Here is a 21906-nt window from a genome sequence, read left to right as displayed (position 1 = left end):
TCTTGTGTGCTGCTCAATAGCATTCAGTATTCAGTAGTTACTGTTACTTACACGTATCTAGGTCGTTGCTTTGATCTCTGTATTCTGTTCTATTGTTTGTTTTCTTTCTTCTTTTAACAGCTGATTCAACAGATTCTCTCAGAGTCTTTCTTTCTGTTCAATTTGTAATAACTTAAAGTAAAATAAAATAAATAACAATAGTAATAGAGATCAATCAAGTGCTGTATTATATTGGACAGAAAAACACACAGTGGAACCATCAGTCATGGATTGGCCTCCCCAGAGTCCAGACCTCAACATTACTGAAGGATGGTGGCGCCGCGTTGGCTGAGAACAGAACAAACACAGAAATCGTTTTCAGTCAGATGTTAAGGTTTTAAATGATTTTGAGGTTTGGAAACTTTAATATTTTATATATTTTATATATTTCATTCTTTACTGGGAAACCGTCCTGTCATCCAGGAAATGCAAACCCAGGCTGAAAATCACCTTCATCAAATGATTGGTTTAAAATGATAATAAAAAAGTTTTTTTTTTCTAATATTTAGTTGTGAATCCTTATTTTTAATCAACTGGTGTGAATAACGACAACTTTTTTGTTTAGATTTGAAATATTAATATTAATATTTTTAATGTTTTTAATAAAGCACCTGAGAACTTCCATATACTTTAAGCTGTACTTTAAGACGTCTTATTCACTGAACATTTCTGCTGATGTCCCAAACTGAGTGGACCTGAGCAGATTTCGGCAGAAGTGCTGCTGATGGGATGGCGGGACCACCAGCAGAGGGCAACAGAGGTGCAGGTGAGTGACACATGAGGACAACTCTGGACTTTATGAGCTAAACTGATTTAGCTTCATCAGGAAGGCTTTAGGTGATGCTTGTTTTTCTGCCTGAGCCTGCCTTTCTCCCCGTATCTGGTTTAGGTTAGGATCTCACATGTGCTCCCATTGGCTTTGGAGAGGAGTACGGTTTCCACCACACCCTGTGATAAATCTTATTCTGGGCATTTTTCTCGTGGATCAGCTTCAGGCGCACTGACGGAACAGGACTGCTTTTAAATTTAGACTTTTAAGCTTTTTAAACGTTGTTTAAAGCTCCAACTCAGAGAAAAACTGTCTGCAGTTATTTCTGAATATATATCAGTTTTTGCTTTATTCCAGTGGTTTTTGTTTTCCGGTGTTTTTTGTTGCTTATTAGACAATAACACAGTCATTTATCCGCTTTTAAACTCTTTTTGAGTCTTTGGCCTATAAAATTTTTCATTTTTAAACTTTTTAAACTCCCGCAGACGTTAAAAAAAGAGGAAAGCTCTCAAGAAGCTGCCACGTTTCTGAATTTAAAAACAGGCTGAATTTCTTTATCTTTCTCTTTTGGGGCGCTTAAAGACGCACGGTGCTCACCATGTCACAGATGCGCAGGCAACTCCTTGGCACCGCGGCCAGCGGAGTGGGCTGGGTGGGGGTGATCGTGGCCACGGCCACCAACGACTGGGTCCGGACCTGCGACTACACCAAGGCCACCTGCGTCCGCATGGACGAGCTGAGCTCCCGAGGCCTGTGGGCAGAGTGCGTCATCTCCCCGTCCCTTCACCACTGCGTGGGCCTCACCCAGATCCTCACACTGCCCGGTGAGATGCGCCAATAAATGCTCTAATACATGATGTGCGTGACGAGATCTTTCAAGTGTGTTTAGCTCACGTTTGCTGCGTGGGTCTGCGGGAGGCAGCGAGTGAGCAGAGTGGCTGCGTGTCAACAAAACAGTTTACGCTTTATATTTAGAGTTGAATTTATTACAGTTAAATATTAATGGTTATTTCACGTTATTAACATTAAGTTATCGACACATGTATTTAAACCGGCATTGTTGTTCACCAACAAAATATATTCGTAACGAGATTTTTTCTTTTTACAGTTTATTCAATATGTTTATCGAACAGTCTCGTTCATCAGAATACAAATAAAAAATGAACAAATACAGTTTTTCACAGCGTTTGTGAGAAACTTTGCTGTTTTTGTTTGAGCATCAGAACATTTAGGTACTTACTTACTTTATAGCAGAGTTTATTTAATGAGGAGAGACAGAATTTCCTTTTAAATTGTGAAGATGTTGTAAATAAGTCTTACCTTTTATAAGAACATCAGTCAAATATCATTTTAATATGAATTTAATTTTTTATATTTATATTTATTTTGAAGCTATAATCGATCATAAACTGCTTTGACACACTTCTATAGACCACTTTGATATACAGCAATCACACAATTTATGCTCGTACTCAATAACTTTTATTGTGAAAGGAAGGATGGGAAGTGTAGAACAAACACTTGTGGAAACTATAGTAACTTATAAGCTTTATTTAAAGAAACAAATATAACTGGTTATTTAAACTCTTTAAATTAAACTGCTTTATGGTGTAAAACATTGTTCATCATATTTCAATAATGTTTACTCAGTCCTCTGTTTATAGGAGTATAGTTCTATTCTCGTGCTCAGTATTATAAATACTGACTATTAATTTCACACGTTTCATATCAAACTATAAACAACAATGTAAAAGCCAATTTTTCCACTTTTTGAGCTTTTAATTTGTTTACTACCAAACAAACCTTCTGCACGTTTACCAAACAGTGCATAACATAATTAAAGGAATTTATCAGCCTTTTGTTCACTACTCAAAAACATAGGACGACACTCGGCCGTCAGAATATAACACAGTCAGTTAAACTTCGGGGATTTTGATCTATGTTGTTAGGAAGCATAAAGCACTGGGCATCCATCTCACCCACTTAGTGCAAAAGTAAAGTGCAGCAGGTGGAGAGACAACAAACCCGAAATAGGAATGGTTTAGCAGGTGGTGGCCACAGACTATTTCTCCTCCTTGTCCCCGCTGACTGATTTTTATCTAGATGTGCACTTTGGGCGAGTCATCGTTTAGCCTGGATTAACAAAGAAAGCTGATACCAGTCATCTCTGACAGGTGGTTCCAGTTAACAGACCCAGCCAACACAGAGAAGCCTGCCAAAGGTTGAGCTTTCTTCTGGTGGTCTTTTGCACAGTTGTTGAGATTTCTGTAGATCTTAACAGCTTGACAGACAAATGACTGGGCTTCTTTGCGTGCTTTAAGCAGCCTCTTCAGTTCTAAACCAGAAGCCTGAGAGTCCCAGGTGTTTAAAACCTAGTGGGGTTTGTCTCTCATGAGCTTTTGGAGAAATGTTTTATTACGTTGGATTTATTCTCTGTGTGTTCAGTGAAGACATGAAGAGTGACGTCAGACTGTGTTTGACTGTAACTCAGAGCAAGATTAGACATTACTTTCTGAGTAAAGTAATCTGGCTTTTTCTTGCATCTTTTTCTTGTCTTCGGTGCATGCAACACGTGTGCACATTCCTAATGTGAGCAGCGCCTTGTTGAGTGCCAGAGGTGAGCTGTGCTGAGAACGTTAAACCAAACAGATGCTCTCTCTGCCTCTCAGCCTACGTCCAGACAGCTCGTGCTCTGATGATCTGCGCCTGTTTGCTGGGTCTCCCCGCCACGCTCCTGATCCTCATGTCCATGGCCTGCGTGCGGCTGCAGAACGACACCTCAGCTGTGAAGAAGCGCCGCGCCCGAGTGGGAGGCGTCCTCTTCATCTTTATGGGTGAGGAGGCCACACACACACACACACACACACACACACACACACACACACACACACACACACACACACACACACACACACGCACACACAGTTGTGTTTATATCAGTTTGATTATAACTACTACTTTACTAACACTTACCAAAAACACTAGTTGAGTTTAATGTTTTAGCTTTTGTCAGTGAAGTAAAGAGAAATTTCACTTACACTGACTTTCAGTGTTTGCAGTTTATTAGTCCAAAAGATCTTTTCCTCGTCACTTTTCCTTGACATCATGAAGGAACGTGTGGAGGAGATTCAGGGAAAAGACTGTCAGAGAATCTGATTACTTAAAGGAGTGGCTGATGACTGAAAAATGCAAATCTCAGACACTTTGTTTCATGTGTTCTGACCATTTTGTTTTATAAAAGCTGGATAGATGAGAACCAAAATCCAGAATAAGGAGGTAGTAAAGGACCCAATGAAGGTGCTCTCTTTGGTATTCAAAGAATTCAACCAGCTCTTATTAATGAAATGTTGCTTTAATAGCAGTGCCATTGATAAATCTGAGGAATGAGTTTGATTTGACAGACTGCAGATTTGATTTGTTATGTTTTTGATTTCAGATAAGAGTGTAGAGGTCAGCACACTGTGAGTACACAGTACTGAGTGTGCAGTTTGTTGAGGACATGTGTTACATATTTTGTAGTTTTAATTTTAGAGGGATGTACAGTGGGGCAAAAAAGTATTTAGTCAGCCACCGATTGTGCAAGTTCCCCCACTTAAAATGATGACAGAGGTCAGTAATTTGCACCAGAGGTACACTTCAACTGTGAGAGACAGAATGTGAAAACAAAAAATCCATGAATCCACATGGTAGGATTTGTAAAGAATTTATTGGTAAATCAGGGTGGAAAATAAGTATTTGGTCAATAACAAAAATACAACTCAATACTTTGTAACATAACCTTTGTTGGCAATAACAGAGGTCAAACGTTTACTATAGGTCTTTACCAGGTTTGCACACACAGTAGCTGGTATTTTGGCCCATTCCTCCATGCAGATCTTCTCGAGAGCAGTGATGTTTTGGGGCTGTCGCCGAGCAACACGGACTTTCAACTCCCGCCACAGATTTTCTATGGGGTTGAGGTCTGGAGACTGGCTAGGCCACTCCAGGACTTTCAAATGCTTCTTACGGAGCCACTCCTTTGTTGCCCGGGCGGTGTGTTTTGGATCATTGTCATGTTGGAAGACCCAGCCTCGTTTCATCTTCAAAGTTCTCACTGATGGAAGGAGGTTTTGGCTCAAAATCTCACGATACACGGCCCCATTCATTCTGTCCTTAACACGGATCAGTCGTCCTGTCCCCTTGGCAGAAAAACAGCCCCATAGCATGATGTTTCCACCCCCATGCTTCACAGTAGGTATGGTGTTCTTGGGATGCAACTCAGTATTCTTCTTCCTCCAAACACGACGAGTTGAGTTTATACCAAAAAGTTCTACTTTGGTTTCATCTGACCACATGACATTCTCCCAATCCTCTGCTGTATCATCCATGTGCTCTCTGGCAAACTTCAGACGGGCCTGGACATGCACTGGCTTCAGCAGCGGAACACGTCTGGCACTGCGGGATTTGATTCCCTGCCGTTATAGTGTGTTACTGATGGTGACCTTTGTTACTTTGGTCCCAGCTCTCTGCAGGTCATTCACCAGGTCCCCCCGTGTGGTTCTGGGATCTTTGCTCACCGTTCTCATGATCATTTTGACCCCACGGGATGAGATCTTGCGTGGAGCCCCAGATGGAGGGAGATTATCAGTGGTCTTGTATGTCTTCCATTTTCTGATGATTGCTCCCACAGTTGATTTCTTCACACCAAGCTGCTTGCCTATTGTAGATTCACTCTTCCCAGTCTGGTGCAAGTCTACAATACTTTTCCTGGTGTCCTTCGAAAGCTTTTTGGTCTTGGCCATGGCGGAGTTTGGAGTCTGACTGTTTGAGGCTGTGGACAGGTGTCTTTTATACAGATGATGAGTTCAAACAGGTGCCATTCATACAGGTAACGAGTGGGGGACAGAAAAGCTTCTTACAGAAGACGTTACAGGTCTGTGAGAGCCAGAGATTTTCCTTGTTTGAGGTGACCAAATACTTATTTTCCACCCTAATTTACGAATAAGTTCTTTACAAATCCTACCATGTGGATTCATGGATTTTTTTTTCACATTCTGTCTCTCACAGTTGAAGTGTACCTCTGGTGCAAATTACTGACCTCTGTCATCATTTTAAGTGGGGGAACTTGCACAATCGGTGGCTGACTAAATACTTTTTTGCCCCACTGTATTTGTGTGCTCAAATAACCTTTTTGGGACAGTTTCAGAGGACAGATTTGATTTCTGAGGGCAGTTTCTCGTTTTAAGAGACTTTCTCTTACTGCAGTGAACTTCGTGTGGCTGTAGCTCAGGACGTAGCGCTGGTCACCTACTGATCGGGAGGTCAGAGGTTCAATCCCTGCCTCCTCCAGTCTGCATGGCAAGTATCCTTGGGCAAGATACTAACCCTAAGTTACTTTCTGACGCATCTGTCGCAGTATGAATTTGGTTAGACAGCATTCAGTTTAGAGTGGGTGAATGTGGCATGTTGTATAGAGCGCTGGTCTTCCCCGAGTCATTCCCAGCTGTTGCAGGAAGGAGGATGATGGGTCAGGATCTGTCAGGCTGTTTTGCTTCCTGTGAGATAAGACAGGTAGTTCCTGTCCACAAACTCAGGGATGACAGCCAGACAGATGGAGGCACCGAGCACAAAATTATAACCTCTTCTTTTCCCTGTTTTTCACCTTTTGTGTTTAAATATGTCTGAAACCCAGCTGTGTGCAGCATCATATCTACCGTCTGGTTCCCCATCGGCGCTAATAAAGAGGAAGATCTGATGTCATTCGGCTTCTCTCTGTACTCCGGCTGGGTCGGCTCCGCCCTCTGCCTCCTAGGTGGCATCATCATCTTGTGCTGCCAGGGCATCGACCCCGGGACCCCGAGTAGGGACGACAGCTTCTACTACTCTGGGAACAGGGGGACGGCCACGCTCCTCGACCCCCCCGCCAACCACGCCAAGAGCGCCCGGGTGTGAAGGAACCAGGCGCTCTATTTTTAACCAAGTTTTCTTTGAGTTTAAAGTCATATTCACCATCGATGAGACATGCCATTATCTTTTTACTGCTTCAAGACTAAAATCCACCATGAAAATGAATGTTAGCAGGAAATGGAGGGATTAATAATAAGCTCACATTCAGAAAATCTTTTGGCCTCAATCTAGGGAAGTCTGGAGAATCTGTGTATGTCCCAAAAATATCTCAGAATAGCAACAAAAAAAAAGACAAAGTTTTATTATACTGAATGAAAAAACAAGAACGGGATAGAAAGCCAGGAAGACGAGCAAAACAAGTAGCATCAAAACACAACAATGTAAGACAAACACTCAGGGCAGACCCACACTGAGGACTAACTGGAGACTGAGAAAAGCTGGTAAACACGACACAGGTTAAAGCAATCAAGACATTCAAAAGGTGGGAAAGTAAAACTCAAACCAAGGCACAAAGTACAAAAGGAAATAAAAAAACTGAGACAACAAAGCTCTCACTGAATGATACAAAGTAACACGATGGAAGAAAGAACAATCAGTCAAAACAGGAATACACAAATCCAATTTACACAAAACAATCTCAACTTCAAACTCTGGCATTACAGGAAAAAACTAAACAAACTCAAATATACTGTTTCTAAACCAATCACATGACCAGCCCCCGAGGTCATGACTGTGATTGGTCTGTCAGTAGAATTAACCACACGAACATGGTTCGGACGTCCAGTTCAGGGACTCCCATGAGCCGAGGTGAAGCCTAGCAGAAAGCTTGCAGCTGTTTGTAATTTCATTTGCTGTACATGTATAAATACATATTTCACATCTTCAGCTACTCAGTCAGGAAGGACAGTCCCCCTGTTTGACCGGCTGTGACCATCTAAGTTAATCGTTGTCAGCGGCTCTTTGTTTTCACATTATAAATAGCAAACTGTTGTTTTCATGGTCGCTTTAGTGTTTATGATACTTTTAAATTGCAGCTCATATTTAATCCCCCACAGTCGGCTGTCACTTTTTTTATCATTTCTTTTTACTTTTATGTTAACAGCATAATCAAAATAAATCATCTGCATACCCACATGGTTAAATTCTTGTCTGTGTTTAGAAAAAAGGCTTTAAAAGCTCTTGGGCTCTCTGAAAACACCCATACACATTTAAATTAAGATTCATGCTTTCTTAAATTTATGTTTTACTGAATATTATTTCTGTATGTTTTCCATTTGATATGAATCCATTTCAAATACGATTTTTTGTTTGTCTTCTTCTACAGTAGGTATCAGATCATCAGAGTTTAGCCTCTTCTGGCTAAAATGAGGCAAAGCTAGCACAGATTAACCGCAAACTACGTACATCAGAGCACGACAGGCTTTGTCTCGTCACTAGTGCTGTGTGATACCGTAAAGTTTGGTATTGATCCGATACCAAGTAAATACAGAGCCAGTACTGATACTATTGACCTATAAAGGCAGCTTATGTGGGGCAGAGAGGTTTATATGACTCACTGTTAATTTGCAAATTCTGAACACATTTCAATGACCACTTAACACTATGGATATTTGGATTGATCCACTCACCTCTACTTATCCTAGCCTTTGGCTGATGCTAGGAACACAATAATTACCGCAGTTGCCATTGACGGCTCACACAGCTCCTTTAAATTTGGAATGATAACACTTCAGCGTCTTCTATCTGTGAGAGAAGCCGCAATAAAACCCCGATTAGACAAACTGCTGCTTCAAATTCTCTTTATTTCTGCACTTTCCACAACAGACACTGAATAACACCATTCACCCCAAAACAATTAAAGAGCGTAAACAAAGAACTCAAACAAAACCAGAGGAAAAGCTAAACCAGCGTGTGCTGTTCACTGTCTCTGAACAGACTTGTGTGAACGGCTATGGGAAGCAGAAAAGAAGACAACGAAGACCTGAATGTGCAAAAGGAAGCAGTGATACTGAGTCTGCAAAGAACCACGTGCAAGTGGCCTGAGTGACCTTTAGGCACAAAAAGTATAAACATTTAATATGAGCTTGGTTCAGAGCAAATGCTGTATGGTAATTAGTCCAAATTCTTTGGGACTAATTGAGACATGATGATGTACTAACTGGTGGCTATCTACAAAGCTATGGTTAGGTTAATATAAACACATCAGCACTGGGAAGATGGACAATAAGGGTTAAACTGTTCTCAGTAAAAGTTCATGTTGGCCTGATTGGCAGAGAAAATGCCTTCATACAGCTCGAAGAAGATGCTAAAAAAAGACCAAACTTCAGTTAAGAGAACATCTAAGATGATCCATCATCACACGAGGTTAGTCATTAACATGTTTGGGTATGGTTGGGATTAGTCACTATGGAAAGGTCCTGATCTTAAGGTCATAAGCCTTTTGGTGTCTAAAACGTTAGCCTGAAGACATGCAGCACATGAGTAGTACTAATAAAAATGCTTTATATAGTATCGGTGCTTGTGCCTGTTAAAAATAACAGGAAATTAACTTTAAAAAGATAAGCATCTCACTCAAGCATGCTCAGTTCGTCTTGATTTAAACAACAGATGGGCGTCTACACAGTCTGGATTCTTTTGAACCTCGGCTGAGCACTACTTTAGTAGCTTGCCATCACCAGTGTGTGAATGGGTGGATGACTGGATGTGTAAAGCGCTTTGGGGTCCTTAGGGACTAGTAAAGCGCTATATAAATACAGGCCATTTACCATTTTATTTATTTAAAGAATAGAAAAAGAATAAAGTAAGATTAAGGCAGGTTTGTTTTGTAACAACACTTCTTCTCACACAAGTCCAACTTGTTTCATTAACGGTTGCTGTCACTGTCAGGTTGTCAGAGGCAGGTGGGTGTTTGTGTACATTCGTGCTCATACAGGTAGATCTTCAAAGGCAGCTGGACTTCTTTTAAGTTCTCAAACACATTTCACTTCTCGTCCAAAAGGTTGCAGAAGCTGGAGTAAAGAAGTCCAGTTGCTTTCGACCCAAACAGGTTAGACTGTTTTGAAGCTTCTGCATCTGCTGTTGGCTTCCCTCAGTGCCCTCCTTCCTCTGCTGATATCTGATCCCAGTTTTCATAAAAGCTTCCACAAACATTAAAATATTGCCTCATACGTACGTTTTATTCACTCTTTCATATTACTCAGTTCTCCTCTTCATCATTAAACCCATAATTGGTCCTTCCCTTGGACCTACTGCCTGTCTCCATATACTGGCCTCCTGCTCCAGACTGGTATCCACACTGGTCCCCATTATCTTCATACTGGCTCTGCTCCTGCTCTCCGCTCTCTTGGTCCTCGTATTGGATCTCGTGTTGATTTCCCTGCTGGTAGTGGTATCCTCTCTCCTCGGGTGCAGACCACCCCTGATACGGTCTCTCGTCCTGCTCCTGGGTGTAAAGGTCGTCACCGGGGGAGACGGTGTCATCCAAGTGGTCGTCATAGCGCTGGTAGGAACTGGCATGTGCCTGCTGCTCCCGAGCATTCAGCTCCAGCGTGCTGTGCCACACTCCATAACAAATGTAGATCAACAGACCTGAGGATGGATATGCAGTAGAGGGTGGGTCAGTAGGTACAGAGATCAGTTTGTGTAGGATTGTCAACCTTTATGAATTCCATATGAAGAGAATTACAAAGCTCTTACAAAATCCTGGATACCTCACATGTAAAGCATTTTCTCTCTCCTTTGTCGGGCTTATTGCATCTTAAAAACGTTTGTACCAAGCATCAGAGCAACCAAAGTACCCAACCAGCGAATCAAAAAGCTAGCCAACCAAGCAACGAATAAACCAAGCAAGTAGTCAAGCAGCCAACCAAACAACTTACCTATCAGTCAACAGGTCATGCAACTAACCAGCCAACCAAGCAACCAGATAACAAAACGACTGCTTTATCACCTATCTGACCAAGCAGGCAACTGCAGAACTGGTGTTTTCTCCTTTTAATATATAACTCGATATTTAAATAAACTGATTGTCATTGAATTACTGATTAATGCTCCATTTCAAATCTACAACACTCTATTATCAAGATTGTTTCAGCTCACCTATGAGGCACCAGATGGTGAACCTTGCCCAGGTGAGTGGAGACAGTTTAAGCATGAGGTAACTGTTGACCAATATGGCTGCTGCAGGGACAAAGGGGACACATGGTGCCATGTAGGGCAGGCTCCTGGTGCTCTCTGGTTGCTGTATGATCATAATCAAAAGCTTTGCTAATGACCCTGCCATCATTGTTGCCATCAGTCCAGAAATCACTGCCCCAGCACCTGTGCCCTGCTCAACCCCAAATATGATGGTAGACCAGAGGAGGAAGGACATGAAGAAGAGGGAGAGAGTGCATCTGGTCACTATGCGGCCGGTGGCTGGGGTTGGTCGAACTGACGCATCAGGCATTCCCAAACGCAGCCGCAGGGTGTAGTAATGACCTCCCAGAAGCCTTTTCAGCAGTGAGGGGTGGCCTGTATGAAAATCAGAGTCATCTCCCTCCCCCTCCGTCCTGCCGGTGTGGTAAGAAGATGACCCGTCATTCTCGCTCAAGATCTGATCGTCTTTGGCATCTTCGTGCTTCAGGCCGTCCATGTCCTGAACTTCAGACTCAAACTGATGTGTGTCGGTCTGTTCGTCAGGCTGATAGCGAAGTAGCAGCACGCACACGCTGACCAGAGTGTAAGCCAGCAGGGTGCCAATGGACATCATCTCAATCAGGTCCCTGAGGCTCACCAGCAGAGCGAGGACGGCCGCCAGGCTCCCCGACACCACACACGCCACCGTGGGAGTGTGTGTGAGTGCAGTCACGTGAGACAGAAACCTTAAAACACAGACACAGAAACATTTCTTATTAAAACTCCTTAAGCTGGCTGTGTGTTTTCATGTACCTCCTCACCTGAACAGCAGTCCGTCCCGTGCCATAGCATAGATGACCCTGGGCATCGGAAACAGGGAGCCAAGCAGAGAGACGGTGAGTCCAGCTATAGAGCCCACAGCCACAGTGTACTTCCCCCACATGAAGCCATGCACAGCAAACATCTCCATGAGAGGAGCCGAGACGTCGATCAGGTTATAGGGAACCATGAGAGTTAGGATCACACTCACCTGTGAAATAAAAAAATGCAGAGGTGTGAGAGACTCTATTATCGTATCTATTATTACAATCACCGTTTTATCAGGAATGAACACTTAGATAAAGGTGATTAAGAGGTCACATGTGATGCAGATATTCTTACAGTATATCTTTCAACTGGCTGATACTGTCTTACATCAGGAGATGTGGCTGTTAGAGTCACTGCACCAACGCTCTCAACAGTGTCTGTGACATTTGGAACATTTGCAATCGAATCATTTCACAAATACAAACTCGTGGAAATACACATGCCACGGGGTCAGATCTCTGAGTCTTGTCATTGCACTCTTATTGTAAATACCAGCAGTACTTTTTTTACAATTTGCATAATGACTGAAACCCATGACCTCCCAGCCCATTGTTCCTTCGGTGGGCTGGTCACTTGGATGAGTGACAAAACGTTTGTCCCACTGAAAACATTACGTCCAGATGAACAGAGTCATCTTTCGGAGATTTACTTACCTGGATGATTGAGAACGCATCAATACGTTGAAGTTCAGAAGCTTGATGGTATAAAAGCGGTCATGGTGGGGATTGAACCCAGGACATCACAAATGCAAAGCTTGCACTCTACCACTGAGCTACATCCCCTTAAGTGTGTGTTTCCTAAGTGTTGCTACATGACACTATCAGTGTAGGTCATAGGTCAGTCATCTAGATCATTTTAGTATAAGGAGCTGGGGGGAAAATAAAACCACTGTACTTCATGAAGTTTTGTAAAGATGCGTCACTTCTCATCCAAGAAGCTTTCTCAGTTCTAAAACAAAATGGTGAAGAGTCCTGGGTATTTAAACCCTAGTGAGATTGTCCCTTAAGGAGGTCGTTGACCCACTATTAATCATGTGCCTCATCACATGAGCCAAGGTGTGGAAAAGGCGTGGGTCATCATCAGAGGTTTAGGGTGAAACCACTTTTTCAAGGACTTAGGCTACGTCCACACTAGCCCGGATAGATTTGAAAACGGCGTTTTCGTCTGAAAGCGCTCCGCGTCCACACTATCGTTTTCAGTCGTTTTCACAGAGATGTGCGTCCACATTGAAACGGATGAAAACGCTCACGTTCCAGTACTGCGCACACATGAAACGCAAGAACATTCGGCCTGCCTCATTTCTGTCTGCCGTGTATTTACTTTCCAGCTCTTTGAAACGTCGCGGCAGAATGTCGAGGAAAAGCACCGAGTTTTTTTAAATGGACTAACAATGAGGTGGAGTTGTTGCTGCGAGTAACACAAATGTACAAAGATGCAAAAGCGAGTGAGAATGAAAGAATTTGAAGAAAAGCAATCTGGAGCATCTGCAGACTGATATGAATCTTTGATAGGGCTGTCAAACAAAACAACTGCTGCATAATGCCCTCCGCTATCTTTGTTTAATTGGTCACATGACTGCATCACATTACTAAAATGTGTCATTTTTTTAAAAAGGCCTGTCCACACTGTGACGCAAAAGCACCTTTTTCACATGTATGCGTTTTCGAGAGCGTTTTCTCTCGGTGTGGGCGGGAGGCCAAACGGAGAGAAAACGATGCGCTTTCAAACAAAAACGCATTAGTGTGGACGTAGCCTTAATCAGATTCTCCACTCAACTTTTCACTAAGAACAACCTCACCCCTGAAACATTGCCTCACCGTATCATGTCACCGACTGAGGCCACCCAAAACATAATTTCTACATCCAAAAGATAGAAGTCACTCTTTTGAGGATGTCAGTGGTTATTTGAAGGTTTTGTGGTGATTTGGAATCTTTATGTGGTCGTCTTGATGCATGCGATGTATAGACTGACCTATGATCAACCTTCTGGGATGATGAGGAAAATCCCAAAAGGCTGGTTCTTTTCATTAACCGAATCAATGTAAGCTTGATGGCCTGGACATCGAGAAAAACTCTGGAGATGCTGGGGATTGAACCCAGGACCTCATACATGCGAAGCACACGCTCTACCGCTGAGCTACATCCCCCTGTGGATGTGTTGCTAACAATTTTATAGCCCATCAGAAGCTCTGGTCTGGTAGGTTTTCGGTGGTTATCTAATGCACATCTGAGTCTCTTTGTGGCCACTTGTGTCTCTGCGTTTTGTTTTGTTCTTTGAGTCTCTTTGTTGTCATAAGTCGCTTGTAGTCATATTAAGTGTATTTTTGACCATTTTATCTCGTGGACATTTTGAATGTCTGAATCAAGGAGGGGTTCTTAGGACACTTTTTTCACCATCTTACAATGCTGTGACTGAGCCATTCCCCAGCTCTCTCTGGATGGTACTCATGGCCATTCATCAGTGGTCATGATAATTTGCATTTTAATGTTAATGAAACTGACCTCAGGCCCCATTGTTAGTCAGTGGTGCTAGTTTTGGTCATTATGCTGTTTATAAGTTGGGGAAATCTGCAGTCAGCAGAGACCGAAGAAGTCACTTGGATGAAATGTTTCTCCTGCTGAAAACTCAACGTCCAGATGAACAGAATACACTTTCTGGATTTCTTTACCTGGATTTTTGCGCATGCATCAAGATCATTTTCTAAGTATATTGGGGGGTTTTTTTTAGTTACCTTATATTTCCTAACCACCGAAACATTTGGGACTTATTTATTTACTGATGTTTGACTGTCTTATAGTTCTGATATGCATCTTGTAGTGATTTTGAGCCTCTTTGTGGCCACTTACGTCTCTGTGTTTTGAGTCTTATTTTGTTGTCCTAATCTCTTCTACCTATATTAAGTGTATTTGTGATCATTAGAGCTCACCTCACAAAAGCAAATTATAGACTGACCTTAAGGAAATGAAAAACTTCCCTATGCATGTGCAAGACGTGAGAGCTCAAAAGCTTGATGGCATAAAATCTGGAGATGCTGGGGATTGAACCCAGGACCTCGTACATGCGAAGCACACGCTCTACCACTGAGCTACATCCCCTTGTTGGGAAAACAGACTTCATCTGTTTCACACATTTTTATGCCTCATCAGAAGGTTTTGGTTTGTAGTAATTTAAGGGCCCTCTGTGATTTAGTATTTATTTGTATCTTAGTTATCCTAATAGTTTTTTGATGATGAAGCACCCAAAGATTCAGGACTTCTCACACATTTGGTGCCATAAAGCCTTGACACATGTCTGCTGTAGTCAAGTCCAGAAGCTTGATTGCCTAGAGACAGAGGTAAAAACTGGAGATGCTGGGGATTGAACCCAGGACCTCATACATGCGAAGCACACGCTCTACCACTGAGCTACATCCCCATCAGAGCTTCTCCAAGCGCATATGTGCTGCATTACACTGTGTAGTTTTCTCACAACTGACATCAGGCTTGAACATATCAGGACTAAAAAGGCAGAAGAAATAATCTGATGGGGAAATTAATTTGGCTGAGTTAAAAACAAACATGCTGGACTCTGTACAGACCGACACATAGGCAGTGAGGCAGGTGACCAGCGAGACAGTGATGGCGTAAGGGATGGAGGTGTTGGGGTTTTTGGCCTCCTCTCCTGTCGTTGCAATGATGTCGAAGCCAATGAAGGCGTAAAAACAGGTCGCTGCACCTTGCATCACCTGAACAGAAAGAACGGGTTACTAACAGATCTCACAGTTTACATCTTAAAAAAGTGCACCTATTCTGCTTTTGTTTGGTCTCTGTAATATAAAGATTATGCTGTTCTAATGCTAGATTCCCATGTTAAACATGGATAATTGTTTAAAATAATGAAGTCAATGCATTCACAAAAAATTCTAGTCAGTTCAGGCTTCTGACGGTTTTTTTTCCTTTCTTTTATCTTTCTGATGTTATAGCGTCTGTGGGTTAGCTTTTTGGGAAGTGCATGTCCCCTTTACAACTGATCAAAATGTAAAGTCTTGAACTGCTCGTTTGTTTGCTTTGATGCTTTTGCTTTTCTGACTAGGTGATCTCTAAACCCAAACTTTAGATCTGAGCAGTTTAAAAATGCCTCAGACCTCAGATCAACAGATATTTGCTCAGTGGGTAAAGCTAACGCTAAGCTAACTCATGCGAGATGACTTTAAGCCTTTGTAATTGCACAAAAGTTGACTCTTTAACTTTCACTTTTCAATCTATTTATAAAATTCAATTTAAATTTGCCTGAATTCACAACACAGTCATCTCAAGATGCTTTATATAGGAAAGAATATTTGACAGGGAATCCCAGCAATCATACAGTTTCCTGTGACCAAGCAATTGGTGACACTGGGGAGAAAGAACTCCATTTTGACAGGTACAGAAGCACATTCAGAGAAAGGCACCCATCTTCCAAAAAAGAATGTAACCTCTTGATTGGAAGCTGGAAATTAGTTGATAGAGCCCCTTTAGCAAAACAGTTTCTCACCCCCGACCAGCCATACGGGAGGAACTTGCCACCCTCCCAGTTGCTGCTAGAGATGAAGAAGAGTCCGGCGATAATCATGAAGACCCAGACCACCAGGTTGACCACATTCAGGACATTGTTGAAGCCCACAGTGTTACGCACTCCAAGAGCGATTACAGCAGTGACCACCAGGGCAATGAACAAAGCCAGAACGTCAAGATACGTGTCCTCGCCTTTACCTGAGACAGAAGGACAAAGAGTTTAAGCATCAGGTATTAACTATTGTTTTTATTATTCAACATAACATAAATGAGCTTAGAGGTAAATCTTCTTTGACATAACTGTTTATCCTCTCTAACAGATAAGTAAATAAACTGTAAATGGTAAACAAATCACAAAAGCAGTTTTGGAGGCACTGACCGAGGCCTCTGACCGTGCCCAGGTGTGTTATCATGAAGTCACTGATGCTGTGATTGGCCAGCGAGTCGAACATGTTGCTGAGAGCTGAAGCCCCTGCCGCTGTGCCGATCAGGTACTCCAGGATCAGGTTCCAGCCAATGAAGAACGCCACAAATTCTCCAACAGTCACATAACTGTAGGTGTACGCCGAACCGGTCGTTTTGGGGACCCGCACACCGAACTCTGCGTAGCACACACCTTCACGCAAAAGACACACATGTGGCCAGATTGTTCTAAATCTTTTGTTTGGTTGGTTAGAATGCTTAAAGACTTTTGCTTACCTGACAGTATGGACGCCACCGCTGCAATTATGAAGGACAGAATGACCCCAGGCCCAGCCATCGCGTTAGCAACCAGCCCCGCAACGACATACATCCCTGTGCCAACACAGCTTCCCACACCGAGGGAGACCAGGTCCACAGTGGTGAGGACTTTGGCCAGCCCGACCGCCGACCCCTCCGCGAGCTCGGTGAGGTCGTCTGAGCTGTGGGCCATGGAGCCCACAGGTTTGGTCCTCAGCAAGCGAGAGTACATGTTGTACCAGGCATCCCCCAGTGATACCCGACCCAGCCACGCCGCCATCGCTAACCCTGGTTAATACCTGTTAATGTTGGTGAGTTGTGCACTCCTTCCAGCTTCCTCCTGTCACTGTCTCATACTTTCACATCATCATCAGTCTCCATGAAACAGAAGTCTAAAGAGGGCGCAGAAACTCTGTGAAAAGAAAAGGAACAGACTGCAGCACTTCATGGATTACAGTGGAGGGTTTGATAGATAACATGATTGGATCTCTTGATTGTGTTCATTTCAGTTTTCTTTGAGGCTCTTTACGATCATTTAAGTCTGTTGACAGCAGTTTGAATCTTTTTTGATTCTTTGAGTCATTTTTTAGTCTATCTGTGGTCATTTGACGAAGCAAAAGATTGCTTGTTTGATTCTACCCCCTGTAGGGTAACATAAGGAAGGGCATCTGCATATAAACTCTGCCAAAACAAAGACACAGAGTTAGCCACTACAGTGCCCTGTTATGACAAGGGGGTAGACGAAAGTAGTTTAAACAAGTCTCTGTGCAGTGATTCTGAGTGCATTTCTGGTCATTTGTTTGTTTTTGTGATTGCGTGGAGTCTCTTTGTGGTTAGGAAGTTCCTCGGATGGTATTTGTTGTTGTTGTTTCGAATCTCTTAGCAGTTACTTTAAATCTCTTACTTTGAGTATCATAGTAGTCACTTAGTGTCTAATCATTTCTGTATTCAAGCTTTCCAAAAGAAACATTCACAGCCATTTGAAACTTTGAAGCCTCTGGTCCTGCTGGTGTGTTTTAAAATCGTTCCATGCTAATGAAGCTGGGATACCATCAGCAGTTCTCCTCACTCACTAGAGCGAGAGTCCCTCTCTGAAACTTTAATGATGTCCAAGGAGGATCCTGTTTCATGATGGAAAGGTTCGGACGTGGAGTCTAAAACTTAATCGCGCACAGGCGAACTTCTACACCTACACGTCCAAAGCTCTCATCTGTTTTAGAGCTTCATACTCAAACATACAAGTTCAGTCAACACCTAAACTGAAATCAGCCCTACAAAAACAGCCTAGGTTCAAAAGAGCAAAGAGACAGTCTGAGGCTTAAAAACTGATAAAAACACAAATCACGCAGTCTGAACGTGCACACCAGAGCACACAGGCAACACACTCACTTGCTGTTCAGTTTCCCTCCTGAGGCAGATTCCTCCGTCCAACGCAGAGCTGGTGGATATGTGACGAGAGGAGATGGCCGTGTTTAATCATTCAGAGCTGAAACCATGTGACCATTTTGATAAAATATTCAACATCTGAGGCTGAGCATGGGCGTGTGCATGTAGCTGTCATTGGTCACTCAAAGAAGGGACGAAAGAGGTGCTGTGAGAGTGTGTTTGAGTTGAGCTGATGTTTGTTTCTGTTAGTGTGCAGGGCTGGGAACTCAACAGGTGTGTGTGTGTGTGTGGAAAAGCATCTGTTTTCAAAGCTTGCAGGAGCAAACTGATGGCAGCTTTACAAAGGTTCAATATATTGGAATTTGATGGTATAAAACCTGGAGATGCTGGGGATTGAACCCAGGACATCATACATGCGAAGCACGCGCTCTACCACTGAGCTACATCCCCTTTACACAGCTGGGGTGTTTGTTTAGTATTGATATCTCTGAACTTTGATCAAGAAAAATCAAGAAGCTCCAGAAGCTTGATGGAAAAAACTTGGTCAGGCAACCAAGTTCAAGGCAACTCTCAGCAGCTTTGGGGGGGAAAGTAACTGGACTTCATGAAGTTTTGTAAAGATGTTTCACTTCTTAAGAGGCTTTTTCAGTCTTAAAACAATTTGGTAAAGAGTCCTGGTGAGGGTTGTTCCTGAAGGAGGTCGTTGACCCACAATTAATCATGTGCATTATCGCAGGAGCCAAGGTGTGGAAACAGGAGTTGGTCATCACCAAAGGTTATGAGTGAAATCACTCTGAGACCTAACCTCAACCTGTCGTGCGAGGCCGTGTGTGAGGTTGCCGAACAAATGTCTTGCTGACATCAGGAGTCTCTTTGTAATTGTCACATGTATGTTGTTGACATTTATGTGACGGACATTTTGACTGCGTGGTTATTTGTACAGTGTAGATATCTTTGAAAGTGTCTCTCAGCACACAAACGCAATTTGCTAATAGTAACCAAACTTCATGAATCACCTGACAAACGCACAGCGTAGACGTGATGGTCCTTGAGTCTTGTGGACATTTTTTGTCTTACTTTTCCTAATAGTTTCCTGAAAGCCAGAAAGATTTAGGACTTATCATGTTTAGTGCTATAAACCTTGTCACATGTCATTTTAACCTCAGGTCAAAACGTCGATCAACTTCAGAAGCATAAAACCTGGAGCTGCTGGCTGCTCTTCTTGGGTCTTGTGGACATTTTGTGTTGATTTATTGCCGTCTGAGTCTGTTAGACTTTTCTTGTGATTATAGTGCTATGCAGATTCTTTCCCCACATTTTTATAGACCATCAAAGGTTTTCGGCCTGGCGGGTTTCTGTGGTAATTTAAGGAGATGTGTTTTTTTTAGTTTTTGACCTCATGGTTGTTTGTTCAGTATGATCATCTCTGAACTTTGATCAACTCCTGATGGTATAAAACCTGGAGATGCTGGGGATTGAACCCAGGACCTCATACATGCGAAGCACGCGCTCTACCACTGAAGAATCGATAGAATAGAATAGAATAGAATAGAATAATCCTTTAATTGTCCCACAAGGGGAAATTTGGGTGTAACAGCAGCAAGAAAGACACATATACAAACAAACAGTACACAAGACACAGAACAGAAACACACAATTTTTACATATTTACATCAAGGACAATAGTTACCAAAAACAGAGTACTGTACCGTTACTAAAATTAAATACAGATAAGAGGCAAACCCAGTTGATAAAATAGTGCAGTTACAGCGCTGATGTAAACATCTGTTTGTTGGGAGCAGTGTTGATTGTACAGTCTGACACTGCAGGGAGGAAGGACCTGCAGAAACGCTCCTTCATGCATCTAGATGCAGCAGTCTGTCACTGAAGCAGCTCTGCAGCAACATCTACATGCATGGGCTGGGAGACTCTGTCCATCAGAGATGTTATTTTGGCCAGAGTCCTTCTGTCTCCACCACCTGCACTGGGTCCAGGGTGCATCCCAGAACAGAGCTGGCCTTCCTGATGAGTTTATCCAACCTCTTCCTCTCATCTGCCGATAAACTGCTGCTCCAACATGCAACACTGTAAAAAATGACAGATGCCACCACAGAGTCATAGAAGGTCTTTAAAAGCGCTCCCTGGACTCCAAATGACCTCAGCTGCCTCAGCAGGTGGAGTCTGCTCTGACCCTTCCTGTACAGAGCATCAGTGTTGTGGCTCCAGTCCAGTTTATTCAGGTGAACACCCAGGTACCTATAAGAGTCCACTATCTCAATGTCCACTCCCTGGATGCTCACCGCTGTTAGTGTGGTGGGTCTGCGTCTCTGGAAGTCCACCACCAACTCCTTGGTTTTTCCGGCACCAGTCCACAAAGTCCAGAGTCCACTGTCTGTACTCTGAGTCGTCCTCACCTGTGATGAAGCCGACTATGGCAGAGTCGTCAGAGAACTTCTGTAGGTGGCAGCGTGGGGAGTTGATGGAGAAGTCTGCAGTGTAGAGGGTGAAGAGGAACGGTGCTAGCACAGCAGACCAGCGACACAGCCCTGTGACCTCACAGGCATCCTAAGATGCCACACAGTTCATCTGCGCAGCATCTCAGGAGCCTGGAGCTGACGCCATCTGGACCTGCAGCCTTCTGCACCTTGATCTTGCGAAGCTCATTCCTCACTTGAAGTGCTGAGATGGAGAGAGGGGGTTTCGGGGGAGGGCGGTGTATGTTGGAGTCCACAGAAGCCGGGGGTGGGTGTGATGGCTGGGAGCTGGGTTGTGAAGTCCTGATATGAAAGACAGGCAGCGCCTGAAGATGAGGGAGATTGCAGCAGGGGGGACGATCCTGGGGGGAGGGGTGGGTGGTTGATCAAACCTATTAAAATATTTATTGAGGTCATTCACCCACCCCAAGTCTCCTGCAGCCTGGTGCAGAGGTTTCCCACACAGTGGAACGGAAACAGTTCCTCAGGGCCTCTTCAGTCTCTGCCGACCATTTCCTCACTGTGCGTTTAACAACTGGTTCTCTGTGTACCAGAGGTTTATACACAGGCTGGAGACGAACCAGGTTGTGATCTGAGCCCCCCAGGGGAGGGAGAGGTGATGAGCTGACTCCTTGGTGTTAGCATACAATAAGTCCAATGTTTTATTGTCTCTGGTGTGGCAGGTGACATACTGGGTGAAGGTGGGGAGACTGGAGGACAGGGAGATGTGATTAAAGATCAGGAAAAGGGCCTGAGGGTGCTGTGTTTGGAGTCTGCTGGTTACAGAGTCCCGGACCCAACGCTGCTGCAGCGCTAGCAGCCTGTGAGATTTCAGTTTCAGAATACTTTATTGATGGAAATTATGTAGGAATTCAGGAGGTTTAGTAACATGCTCCTCTGAACATTTACTTGGACAAAAGCAACTGTCGGAAGTGGGATTTGAACCCACACCTCCAGGGGAGACGGCAGCCTAAACTCAGCACCTTAGACCGCTCGGCCATCCTGACTATTTGCTTCAACTATAGCTTATCTATGATAACATGCATCATAAATGATGCATTTTGGTGTGTGCATTCTGCAGTATTGTGCTTTAAAACCAGGGTATACCTTTTGTAA

General features: G+C 43.3%; 2 protein-coding genes across 2 annotated transcripts; one reads left to right on the top strand and one right to left on the bottom strand.

Annotated features, from left to right (window-relative positions):
• Positions 1-952: 952 nt before the first annotated feature.
• On the top strand, positions 953-8358 carry cldn11b (claudin 11b). Its single transcript, XM_080864877.1, has 3 exons — positions 953-1632; positions 3478-3642; positions 6480-8358. The coding sequence occupies exons 1-3, from the start codon at positions 1407-1409 to the stop codon at positions 6737-6739; spliced, it is 651 nt and encodes a 216-aa protein (XP_080721003.1). The 5' UTR covers positions 953-1406; the 3' UTR covers positions 6740-8358.
• A 246-nt stretch (positions 8359-8604) lies between these two features.
• Positions 8605-18581, bottom strand: slc7a14b (solute carrier family 7 member 14b). Its single transcript, XM_080864865.1, has 8 exons — positions 18320-18581; positions 16910-17342; positions 16590-16826; positions 16191-16408; positions 15256-15402; positions 11632-11840; positions 10793-11556; positions 8605-10282 (listed from the first exon to the last, which is right to left on the bottom strand). The coding sequence occupies exons 2-8, from the start codon at positions 17208-17210 to the stop codon at positions 9891-9893; spliced, it is 2268 nt and encodes a 755-aa protein (XP_080720991.1). The 5' UTR covers positions 17211-17342; positions 18320-18581; the 3' UTR covers positions 8605-9890.
• Positions 18582-21906: the final 3325 nt, after the last annotated feature.

The sequence above is a fragment of the Rhamphochromis sp. 'chilingali' genome (assembly GCF_963969265.1).
Source record: "Rhamphochromis sp. 'chilingali' genome assembly, chromosome: 18".
In the NCBI taxonomy this organism is placed as follows: domain Eukaryota; kingdom Metazoa; phylum Chordata; class Actinopteri; order Cichliformes; family Cichlidae; genus Rhamphochromis; species Rhamphochromis sp. 'chilingali'.
This window is presented reverse-complemented; position numbering and strand designations above follow the sequence as displayed.